Raw genomic sequence first — 12,733 nt, 5'->3', positions numbered from 1 at the left:
GTAAACAGGGCTGTTCTTAAACCGAGGTACCGCTGTATTTTGATTTGGAACGATCTCTCTCTGGTGACTTATCTGGCCTGCGGCCTTGACTCTTTCCAGGAAAAGCAAAACGAGACAGAAGGGACCACTTGCTACTCTTGTTGATGAATTGTGTGGATTGTCTCACGCACAATAGCTCCAGGTGCCCCTTATTTATTAAACATTGATTTACGGATTCTTCAGACCAGCCACACAACTCTGGTCCCATTAAGCGGAAAGGGGGAACCCCACTTGTGGAAATTTCCGTCAGCTCCAGTCAACATGGGGAGTCGTGAGTGCTGGTGGCAGTTGTAACCTAGCAAAATCTGGGCCAGAGATTTCCCAATATTCCTTTAGATAATCATTACTGATGAAAATATGAAAGCCATAATATTATCCCTACCAGGGTCCTTTAAATAGCCATGGATTCTGTAGACACCCACAGCAACACCAGCTGTTTCCATTTCAGATCTAGTAGCTTGATATTTTGATGCAAGAAACAGTTGCTGGCCCTACAGGGGCTTGTTCATTTTGGGGCTAAAAACAGCTTAGATGCATTTCCCACAGTGCGCTCAGTATTTTTTCCACAGTCTTGAAAAAGCCATGGTTCATTTACGATTAAGGCAGAGTTGAAAGCCCCACTTTTTGCCTTCTATAAAATATACGATTCGACTTTAGCCTTGAGGGGAATTTCTTGAAAAACACAGACATTCAGCCAAGCCTGGATCATCCAGCTGTGAAAGTATGCCAGCTGAATGGGTTTCTATCTTGTGTGGAATTAATTATTAAGTTGCAAGAAGTCCACGACACCACATAGAGAAATAGGATTAATTTCCAAACTGTAACATCCCCAGCAGTTACAAAACAGCTTTTCAACCCTGATCCAGAGCATATTTACTCATAAAGTAAGTCTTAATGAGTTCAGTAGGATTTGCTTTTGATTTCAATCAATGGCTGCAACCCTGTGCACACTGATGTGGCAGTTAACTCCATTGAACGCAGTGGGACTTGCCTCTGAGTAAGCATATTTAAGGTTGCACTGTTAGAGACTCAGGCATCATTGGGAAAGCTCTGCTGTTTTCTGAGCATCTCTGTTGTTTTGTTTATGGCTTGAATGCGAGATAGATAGATAGATAGATAGATAGATAGATAGATAGATAGATACCGTATTTTTCGCTTCATAAGGCACACCTGACCATAAGGTGCACCTACTTTTTTTTGGGGGGGGGGGAATTCAAGAAAAAAATATATTATTTAAAGGGAGCGCTGAGCAGAGCCAGTATGCATCCCAGGCTCTGCTAAGCACTCCCTTTCATGAGCCGTGTGGAGCGTGTGTGTGGCTCTTTAAAGGGAGCGCGGCTCTTGGGGGCTTTTGCGGGAGGTGGGGGAAGTGAGAGAGTCTCACTCTGTCCCTTCCCCCACCTCCCGCAAAAGCCAGGGATAGCCGCGCGAAGCCTCCACAGGGCAATGGGATGAAGGCTCCCCGCTGCCCTGCAGAGGCTTCACGGGCTACCCCAGAGCTGCTCGGGAGCTTGTCGGGGCTGGCGGGGGAAGCCCGGGTTCCCCCCCAGCCCCAAAGAGCAGCTTGGGGAGCAGTGGACAGGCTGCGCACAGCCTTCCTGCTGCTTGTGGGGCTGGCAGGGGAAGCCCGGGTTTCCCCCAGCCCCAGGGACCACACATTTGCTCCATAAGACGCACAGACATTTCCCCTTAGATTTTAAGAGGAAAAAAGTGCGTCTTATGGAGTGGGGGAAAATGGTAGATGAGAATACTGAAATTCTCTTGGATCAGGAGAAATATTGGGAGGGATTTGGAGAGCAAGTGTTTTTTTCATTTTCTTTCCCCGTTGCCTTTCTCTAAATACATATAGGGACCATGAACGTGCCTTCAGCAGCAGCTGGTAGAAACAGACAAGCTGCATCATTGGAGCTGATGACATTAGCATGGCTAGGTTGATTTCAGGCAAGGAGCAAATGGGAACAGGAGGTGTGGTCATAGGGAGCACACAAGGAAATGCTGTCAGACATGTAAAGAGCTGCCCACAGAACTGCGCCACCATAATGTGCTTCACTACATTGACTGTTGGGCAATGTGCGTTTTTACGGTGGTTTCCCCCCTTATCAGAGGATCTGAAGAATCTGGATTCGGTTCCGAAAAGGTGTTGGCTGGCATTTAGATAAGGATGCTAGGGGCACGTGTGGCATCAAATCCACATTAATCTTTTGTATGGACCAAGCCCTTGCCTACCATTTATAAAATAGTCTGTTGCCCTATTTTTTCAGGACGGATGTACTTTTCAGAATGCATCACCCTACCTGTGTCACAAGTATTTACATTATCTATATATAGATTATGTGGATAAATATTATTAAGAAAATAATCGTAACAGGCTGACAATACTCAGCAGTAGAGGTTACAATGTGGGATGGTGTAAGGTAATGAAAACAACATAGTAGAGAAAGAAAACACAATTGAAAAGATAGCAGATAGGAAACCAGAGAAAGAGTGGAAGGGGAGTAAATGTTAAGATTTGTAAGAGTCAAATCAGTCGGAGGAATAAGTTATAGTACCATTAATATGTGTGTGTGTGTGTCTGTCTGTCCGTCTGTCTGTCTTATATTTATGTTATTCTTTTTTCTTATATCCTGTGTATGAGCGCCACAACCCTATAGTCGCCTTTGACTGGACTTAACCGTCCAGGAATCCTTTTTTACCTTTTACCTTATGCATTGCTAATATGATAAAACAGTAAAGCAATTGAAGTTATTTTTTTAAAAAGAATTTATATGTTATTGATTATTAAAGAAAAGTCAGCCTGCAATAATTTTTTCAGCAGTCTGTTAATAATTTGAGATCTTGACTGTTGGAAAGACAGCAGAAAGCAATAGGTTCATGTTTGCACAAGGGCTCCAGTGCAAACTACTGTTAAAACATATGCAGTTGGTCAGCCAGTCACTATAAGCAGTGGAGCAGAGTTTGCAGTAATGGAATATTCTCTTTTGGAGAAATGGTGAGGCCCAGCCTTTCTCAACTTGCTTCCCTCCAGATGTTTTGGACTGCAGGTTGGGGCTGATGGAGAAGGCTGAACTAGACCTAAATTATGGATCTAATTTATGTCTGGATCTAAATTATGTCATGGAATATTTGCCAGGTGACAAAAAGAAGGGTGTCGTCGCATGCTATTTATGGCAGATACTTCAGATTCTTTACATGTCTGACTGTTCTTGGCTTGGGTACTGATAGAATTGGAGTGAAGTGACCAAAGGTTCAGAGGAAGAAATAACCATTGTGATTATAGAAGGGAGTTTCATACAGTATTGCAGAGACATAAGTTTGTAGTTGTGCTCTCTGATTCTCTTTTCTTGTCCATATGCTTTTGCGCTGTATATCATTAACTCGCTTGTGTCCTTTCTACTCTTGTGTTTTGCACATTTGACATGTTCTGGAAATAAGCGGTGGCTTATAGCTAATGCAAATAAATAATATTTGTTTATTTATGATTCACCCTTCCTCAGAAGAGCCCGTGGTGATGCACATGTAATGTTGGAAGTGCCAGCAGAAGGACTCTTCTAAAGGTTAATTAGCCACTACAGGGAAGATCCATCTGTGGTTTCGAGTGTCCGTAGGGATTTAGCATGAAAAGAATATTGCAGCATCCCCCCCCCCCCGATTCTTTAAGCATTGCAAGCGAAGGGTGTATAAAATAGCCACAGTGACTTTCGCAGCAGCGGCAACATTTGTTTATTTTTATGCCGCCTTTCCATATTAAGCCATGCTCAAGGTGGCTTAAGTAGGAGATGTTAAGTCAACTCCCCCCCCCGCTAAATTTATTCTTCAAATCTATAGCTGGAAACAGTCGATGGGGCATTATCTTTCAGACATCTGCCTCTCTACCTTCCTAACTATCAAACAATGAAATTAAGTTACCCGCGTGTGAAGTGCTACCAAGAGCCTGAAGCAATAGTTCTGCAAATAGTGAACTCCATGCACTCAGTAATATCTCATCCAGTTTTAATTTAAATTCCATTATGTTTGCCGTCTTAAACACTAGGGTGTGTTTTTTTTAATGCTGTGTGAACCTGAATTTCCATATCCACATGTAACATTGAGCCAAGAAACTTGGCTTGGTAGACCATAATATGTATGGGATGTGTGCTAGTGGACTTTACTGCTTTACTCTCTCCCCTTAGAGCAAAACAAACTGCAATCCTGGGTTGAGCCCGTAACATAAAGCTATCTGCTTCCTGGTTTATTTAGGCTATTACTGAGCTTGTGGCAAAACCAGGATTAGAACCAGCTGAAACTGTTAGCTACTGCACTTCACTATATTTAACTTAAATTTATTTTTCTTCTTCACTGGCTATAACAGCTAATACAACTTCCCTTGCATTTTTTTTCTTTTTAAATAATCCCAAATGTCCATAAAAGTTACATCTTTTATTTTACATCATTTTTTTACAAGAAATGGAAATAACAAAAAATGGGTGAGAATTTTGAAAAAGCATAGGATGTTCAAAATGCTGAAACAGCCTTTGTGCAGTAGCGTTAACGCCATGATTTCCTTGATGTTGTCTCTTTAAATGCAATCTTCTTCTGCAAGCGCGAGGATTGTTGTGACTGGCTTTCCGTAGACACTTCTGCCAACTGCTTCCCTTATTTGTGTGTGATATTTTAAGCCTATCCTCCACAGCTGATATTCCTGTGCTGCTGGCCTTCTAAATTCAACTGATACCTGTTGGCCTCAATTGTATGTTTCCAAAAATACTTTACAGACTCGGTCATAAAAAAAAGAATTTATCCTAGAATAATGGGTGGGTGGCAGCAGAATAGATTCAGTGCACCTTTGTAAAGAAAACCAGGCAAGGAGCATCGAGTGACTGGGGCTGTCTGTGTGAATGTTTTCTAACTCTCTCTTTCTGCTCTGTTTTTCCATGCTTTTCCGGGATTCAGAGAGAGGTAAATTGTTTTTCTCTATTCTGTTTTCTTCCTGTCTTTCATCACCAGCATTAGCTGTTGTTGCCTTGCAAATCCATGCTTCTGAAGCAAATGTGTTTCTTGCCTTTAGAACCGTAATCAAGTAAGTTCCCCTTTTGCCTTATCAAATGGCAGTTCTCCAACCCCTTTAGATAGATGCATTTTAGAAGCCAACTCAAATGTTATCCAAAAGAAAAATATTAAAACACCCATCTCCAAGGTGGGGGAAAGGATTTTCCATTCAATCTGGTTTTGTTTGCATGATCCTAGATAGTCAGTCCCAATGCTGAATCTAGCCGTATCTAACAGAAATATATTTTTTAAAACCCATTAAATTATACTCCTAGGCTGTAGACCTGGGAAGAACATAGGTGCCTGCCTCGCTCCTGATAAACAGGTATTCTTCCAGCAAGCCTGAGTTCCTGATCTGTTTCTAGAAGGAATGTTTAGGCTCCCTCAGATATCTCATGCTCCTTTAAAAAAAAAAGAAATACGTTTCTGGGTTGGGGCTTAAAACAAGGATTACCCTCCTAAAACTTGCCTGCTATGCCTCAGAAGGGTCATTCAACATTTCTTTGGGAATCAGACTTTATCATTTCCTTTATAACCTTGCAGACTTCTGGAAACGAGCAAGACTTTGCAATTTGTGAACATTCAAGTCATTTCCACATATTACCTTTTCCCCCCAGACACAAAGATTAAACTTATAATCAAGAGACAGAGAAGTAGCATGAGATACAATGAGAGCAAAAGAAATGTTAAATTTGCCACAGTGTATGTATCACAAACCCTGTTGCTTGTCTTTTTCCATTATTCTTAAAAGGCCACAGATTTGCATTAGGAAAGGATAGAGAGTTTGGACAAGTGGGAACTGCGACAAAATGTTGCAGCATGGAGCCTGTGTGTTCAAAATACTCCATTCCCTTCCTCCTCCTACCTGGTTTTCTATTTCCTGCTGATACCTCCCTCTTTTGCCTGGATGGACATTTGCAAACCTGCTGTTGGCACTGCATAGAAATAGTGATGCTTTTATACCATGCTTATTGAATTTAGGTAAATATCTTTTTGCTAGTTTATTCAGTCTGTGAAGGGGTGGGTGGCCTGGCTAGGCCTAAATGGCCTCTCTGATCCCTTTTGTCTCTGCAGTCCACCTTTCAATTATTCTAAATTTCCAGAGCCCATTGTATGTGTTACAGGACTGGTCAGAAGGATTATTCAAGAGAAGTCTGAGGTTGTATTCTTCACAGAGCTCAGTACTTTTAAAAGTCACTGGCTTTGATAGCATCAGGGAGTTCTTCTCTTCGAGGCTAAAGCTCTGTGAGCCACAACAGTACAATCTTCTTACAATGCCCTGGAGGGAGCAACGCCAGGGGATAAGATAGCGGTTTTCCTGAGTATTTATATTTCATGGACTTTATGGAAGAACTGAAAATCCACTGTTTTGCTTAAGGTGGAAAAGAATGGTAGCGCTGAAATTCTGAAAGACAGATCAGCAAGCCGAGATCTGACAGAATTCCACAAGGCAATGGATAATTCAGGCTGAAGGCTAACGTTTGATAGGAAGACATTGTTCTCTGTGTGATTTGTTTTAATCTGCACCAGAACATTGACTGTCCAGGGCATGCTTGCTTGAGTGTCAACTTTTGCAGAATCAATCTAACTTAACGCACAAAATAGTTAATTAGCTTTTATTTAACCATTAATTACAACTCAACTGGTGTGCTGATGAGGTTAGAAAAATAGCATACAGAAATGATGTAAAAAGATAAGCGGTGAAATGAGTGAAATTGCCGCTTGTTGGAATATGCCGGCTGTGTGTGTTGCGCTCTTGAGGGCATCTAATTTTCCTCAGATCAAGCAAGTTTCTCATGAGAGGAAGGAAGCGCCTGTGTGGCCAACATGGAAACTAGTGTATGTCCATGAATTAATGACCCAACTTACAAGGGACAGGGCCCTTCACACCTCTCAAAACACAGTTGCCTGACAATGCAGCATTTACTTCCACAATATAAGTTCTTAGTGTGGCCAGCATCTCTGAACCAAACCCACCAACCCTGTTGCTGATGAAAAGTAGGAGGGCCCTGGAGAAAATGAGCCCCTCGCTGAATAACTACAGGGTGGGTACTTATGTTGCCAATCTCACAGGTCAGGTACTAGGACCAACTGTGGGTTTGGTTTTTTTTAAAGTGTCTAATACAGCGGTACCTTGGTTCTCAAACTTAATCCGTTCTGGAAGTCTGTTCCAAAACCAAACCGTTCCAAATCCAAGGCGCGCTTTCCCATAGAAAGTAATGCAAAATGGATTAATCCGTTCCAGACATTTAAAAGCAACTCCTAAAACAGCAATTTAACATGAATTTTACTATTTAACAAGACCGTCAATCCATAAAGTGAAAGCAATAAAACAATGTACTGCAGTCACACAATCAATCAGTCAGTAGCTGAACTGGGTTCCACACAGTCACAAAAACAAAAAAAAAAACTGCAAAAACAAAAACGCAAAATAAATAGCAAAAACGGACAGACCTCAGCATAACACTCAAAACGGAAGCGTAACACTCAAAACGGAGCACATTTGGCTTTTGCAAAAAGTTCGCAAACCCGGAACACTTACTTCCGGGTTTGCAGTGTTTGGGTTCCAAGTTTCGTGGTAGTTAATTCGTGCACTATATACTTACCTTGTCTGAATCCACTCTGAAGCTCATCGGCCACGCCAAGAATAACCTTTAAATGTACACATCATTTTTCTTTGGAGTGTACCGGTAGACAGAAAAATGTTTGACGGGAAGAATTCTTAGCACGGTTAGCTTATTGTCGTTGGTTATAAATGAATTCTGCAAGCAAATGGATTTGTGACATGTTAATGCTAAACAACAATCGACAACAAACAATAATGAAAAAGAAGAGTGGGACTGAATCTCCAAAGGCAATTTAAACGCCACATGTGAAAACAGTCATTGTTTGCAAGACAGTGGATCAATTGAGAACGCAGGAGCAGGGAATGGGGGCACCCTTGGGAAACTTCCTATGTGCAATGTTTTAAAGGCTTATAAAAGTGGGACTTCTTGCTACAACCCTAAGCATGAATTTTTGGCTGCAGCCCCTTCATTTTCCTAATAATAGAAATTCTTCCAGGCTGCATTTAATCGGGATGTCTCAAGGGGCATTAGTATAATGACTAGCCTCATTCATACCAGGCAGTGGCCACATAAATTCTGTTTTATGTCGCTACATAACCATCACTGCATGGTTAAATGATGCTTAACTGGGTGTTAAATAAGCAGGGCCATCCAATTAGTCCCAAAGAATAACCATTTAAAGGAATTAAAGTAAAATAATGGAGTATCTCTCCCCCTCCCCCCATATTTGTTCTATTTCATCATTTTTCTTTCAGTAGAAGAGCTTATTTTTCTCCCCTGGCCACCTTGTTCTGTAATAAGCTGACCAGAGTACCTTAAATTAAAAGGATTATTTTGTGCTTGGGCTAATCAACAAAGCCGCAGCCTTGCATACCATAACATGTAATTGATTCTCTCCCCTCTAGCCCTGCCAAGAAATCTCCCTTGTTTTCCAGATTTGGTTCAGAATAACAGCTCAGTCTAGTTTTAGCTGATAATTGCCGTTACTACCAGGCAGAGTGTATGCATAAAGAATTAATATTTTGGGGAACGGCTGTTTCTGCATAAAACAATACGTGGCAGGTGTTGGAAAACTATGCTCAGGGGCCTCGTTTGGCAACCGTTTTTAATAGGGGGCATATTTTGCATTGAGCAATGTTGAGAGAGCAGCCACATTGACTCCACCTGTTAACTTGTTCCTGAACCAAGCGAAACAAATAGACAATGGTTTCTTCTAAAGAGCAGAATAGGTTCCCTCAGTCACAGCTGTGTCCCTTTTGTCCGGACTCCAGAGCTCCTTCATGTGGTGCTCAGTTGCCTATCTAGCTGCTGAGGGTGCAATAACTGCATCCTCTCTCTTTCCGGGCACTCCTAGTTGTGGTTTAAAGAAATGAAAAAGGCAGAAGGCTCACCAAATTTGACACACAAACCCAAAGGGCAACTACCTCCCAGCTAGAGGGAGGATCAATGGGCCTGACTTAGGAAGAGCGTAACCAGCAAAAAGGGATTGTAAGAAAAGCGAAGCGAGGGCTCTACCATGTAGCCTTGGGGCTGGTCTGAGTTTACAATTTGAAGCAAACAAAAGTAGTTGTACAGGAATGTAAGTTATAAGCAGCATGGCTTATAACTTTTGTCACACTTGCAGCGCCTGTTGTTTCCTCTGTGGCCTCCTCTCAGCGCAGGACCGCATCCTTCTGTCCTGTGCCCTTTAGCAGATCTTGCCGAGCTCACTTCAGCCATTTCATTTCTCTCCTCAGCCTCTACACAGTGAACAACCCCCCCCCCAAAAAAAGACCCAACCCCAATACAGTGGTACCTTGGTTTACAAACTTAATCCGTTCTGGAATCCATTCTTAAACCAAGGCATTCGTAAACCAAGGTGTGTTTTCCCAGAGCAGTGGGGGACTCAATTTACAAATGGAACACACTCAACAGGAAGCGAAACATGTTCTTATTCCAAGGCAAAGTTCGCAAACCAAAACACCTACTTTCGGGTTTGCAGTGTTCTTAATCCAAGTTGTTCATAAACCAAGCTGTTCTTAAACCAATGTTCTTATTACATTGGTAATAACTTTGGCGCATTAGGCCAGGGTTTACCTAGTCTTAACATACTATCTCTGATAAGCTTACAAGCTGGGTATGAAGGTCATCCCATATTGTTTATCCTCTGCATCAAATAAATCCAGTTGTACTTCTTTTTGTCACAGCTTTTTGCTGAGAGTGGGGACTATCAAGTATAGGAATCCAGCAAAAAGGGAGTGAATACTGGGTCCATGTTAAAGAATTTCTAGATTCATCTGTGACCTAGCTGGACCTTTACACAGCGTGACCTTTTTTCCCCCCCTCTAGGACATAATCCATAATCTGACATTTTCATTGCCCCTGCCCCTCACTCCCTACTGAAGTACTATTGTGGTGAATCTTTATTTATTTGTCAGTTTCCTCTGAGCAGCTCAAGGAGCCATAATTCTCCCCCTCCCAATTCTACCTTCACAACAACCATGTGAGGGAGGTTAGACTAAGAGACAGCCACTGGCCCAAGATTGCTCAGTGAGCTTCCCAGCCGGTTTCACCAGTACACCACACTGGCTCTCATAGCATTGGATTGGGGAGACTGGTATTCAAAAGCCTGAAAGTTCTTTGTGTGACTAGGAACCAGTCACTTCCTCTCAGCCTAATCTCACCTCGGGGCAGTTGTGAGGATTAAATGGAATATATGCATGCATGCCACCTCAGCGAGAGCCAAATGCAAAAAGGTTTCTGATCTCCTTGCCTTACAAAGAACTGTCGGGATGCAGACGTCTGCCTCTTCTTCTAAGTTTCCCAGCATGGAGCTGGGAAGCCTGTAAATTCCTAAGTAAATCAGGTAAACAGTTTGCCCATAAATCTCTCCTCGTATTAATCCGTTTGAAATGAGCTAATGCAGAATTGAGGTTAACAGAGCAAATGACCCAGAAAGGATTCCACAGTAAGAGAGATAGATAAGAAAGCCAAGATGAAGGGCTCCGGTGATGTATTCAATATTGAACACTTCTGTATCTGCAGAGACCGTAACCTTTCCCCCTCCCTGGCCTTTGTGCAAGAGATTAGCATTGTCATGGATGCTCAAGGTCACCGTACCTTGGTGGCAGTACAGGGAAGGGGTGAATTGTTGCTACAGAATGGCTTACATGGGAGGAAAGTGTTTCAGGCGTAGCAGCTTTCGAACCTGTCTCATTCTCTCCAGCAGCCTTTAAACAGAACCTCTGCTCCAGGGGAGTGCCCTTGCAAACTGCGCTACGGATTTTCCTGAGCTCCCTATCTGATAGGATTAAATATTGAAGTCGCCCTATCATTTGGACCTTGCCGGAAGGAAGGATCCACATTGGATTGCTAATGCTGATGGATAATTTTGCAGCAGAAGGTTGCCGGTCCCTTCCACCCTCCGCCCTCCCATCCCCAGTGATACCTGCCGATGCCATTTCTTTGCCTGTGGTGACAGCTTTGCCCCCTTTGTGGAATCATGGCATGTATAGAAAGCTGCACTTCTTATAGCCTTTAGCATCTCAGGCCTCCATGGGGACTTCTAAGGAAGAGAACTGAGGCAGGGTGATCATTTCAGAGCAGCGGGGAGCAAACAGTGTCTCCCTAAGCAGATTCTCCGCAAAGGTTAAAGGCCTGGTCTTGGATATGTTCAGGATCAAGTGACAAAAAACGCAGTCTCCATTAAGAGCATTTGTTGTGATTACTTTTCATCTGTATTAAGAGCATCTGATTGTGGTTATTATAACACGGATATCAGTACATTCCAAACCTTTTATTATTTTTATTTTATTTTATTTTTTGATCATAGGAATCTGCCTTACCGCAAGTGAGGCCCTTGAGTTAAGTATTGTTGACTCATTGGCAAGAGCTCCCAAGACTTTTCAGGCCCGTGTTCTTGCCAGCACTCCCTGAGGACACCAAAGGTTGAACCTGAAACCTTCTGCGCGGAGAGCGTGTGCTCTGCTCCTGCGACAAAGGGAATTGTGCTTTGGAATCCCTCACTAGGACGCAGGCCCATGTAATTGTTTTTATGGTGATAGCTAAGGGATGTGGGTGGCGCTGTGGGTTAAACCACAGAGCCTAGGACTTGCCGATCAGAAGGTTGGCGGTTCGAATCCCCGCGACGGGGTGAGCTCCCGTTGCTTGGTCCCAGCTCCTGCCAATCTAGCAGTTTGAAAGCACATCAAAGTGCAAGTAGATAAATAGGTACCGCTCCTGTGGGAAGGTAAATGGTGTTTCCGTGCGCTGCTCTGGTTCGCCAGAAGCAGCTTAGTCATGCTGGCCACATGACCCAGAAGCTGTACGCCAGCTCCCTCGGCCAATAAAGCAAGATGAGTGCCGCAACCCCAGAGTTGGCCACAACTGGACCTAATGGTCTGGGGTCCCTTTACCTTTACCTTTATGGTGATAGCTACTAAGTATGTGGAACGAGTAAGTTCTGACCATTCAGTTGTCACCTTTAAGAAGATAAGAATAGCTTGCTGGATCCGGACAGTGGTCCTGTTTTGACAGCGCCCACCAGGCCCCTTTGGGGAACCTGCAGGCAGAATGTAAACACGAGACCACAATCCTCTCCTGTGGTTTTCATTCAGAAGCTGGAGGCAAGAGCATAGCCATCGTGATCTTTGTTCCTCTGTGTTCTTTTTGAAGCAGGTATTTCTGTGGGTGATACTGCTTTGAATAAGGTAATTAATTTTGTTTGTACAGAGACTTTGCCTATGTAGCAAGAGACCGAGAGACGAGGATTTTGAAGTGCCACGTGTTTCGATGTGACACGCCAGCAAAAGCCATTGCCACAAGCCTGCACGAAATCTGTTCTAAGGCAAGCTTTCTTCTTGTTGTTTTCATTCTATCCTCTCCCCTTTCCTGTGCGAACATACCCCCCATACGACACTCCCGAGCGTGTTACATGAAGTCTCCCTGATTTCAGGGCAATCTATTTCTGTGCCATTTAAGAGTATAGGTCCAAACCAAAGCTTCCACACAAACAGTTGCCTGGCATACATTTCTGTGCAGGAGAAGCTGCTTCTAAAGATAATGTTTAGCAGCAGAGGAAAGAGGGCTCAACACATTCTAGGGCTGACCTGTTGACAGTATCC

General features: G+C 43.1%; 1 protein-coding gene across 20 annotated transcripts in view; it reads left to right on the top strand.

Annotated features, from left to right (window-relative positions):
* Nucleotides 1-12,733, top strand: part of APBB2 (amyloid beta precursor protein binding family B member 2) — a 168,471-nt gene that overhangs the window by 142,898 nt on the left and 12,840 nt on the right. For 19 of the 20 annotated variants that reach the window (XM_083459895.1, XM_083459912.1, XM_083459899.1 and 16 more), the window contains one exon: nt 12,342-12,456. In XM_083459895.1, coding sequence (XP_083316021.1) covers nt 12,342-12,456 — 115 coding nt within the window. Of the gene's footprint in view, nt 1-4,529; nt 4,975-12,341; nt 12,457-12,733 lie in introns of those variants that run through there. The other variant, XM_083459905.1, reaches the window with a different exon arrangement.

Source organism: Podarcis liolepis (assembly GCF_965112155.1).
Source record: "Podarcis liolepis genome assembly, chromosome: 9".
Classification (NCBI taxonomy): Eukaryota; Metazoa; Chordata; class Lepidosauria; order Squamata; family Lacertidae; genus Podarcis; species Podarcis liolepis.
Note: the sequence above shows the minus strand (reverse complement) of the source record. Positions and strands in the feature narration are given on the sequence as shown.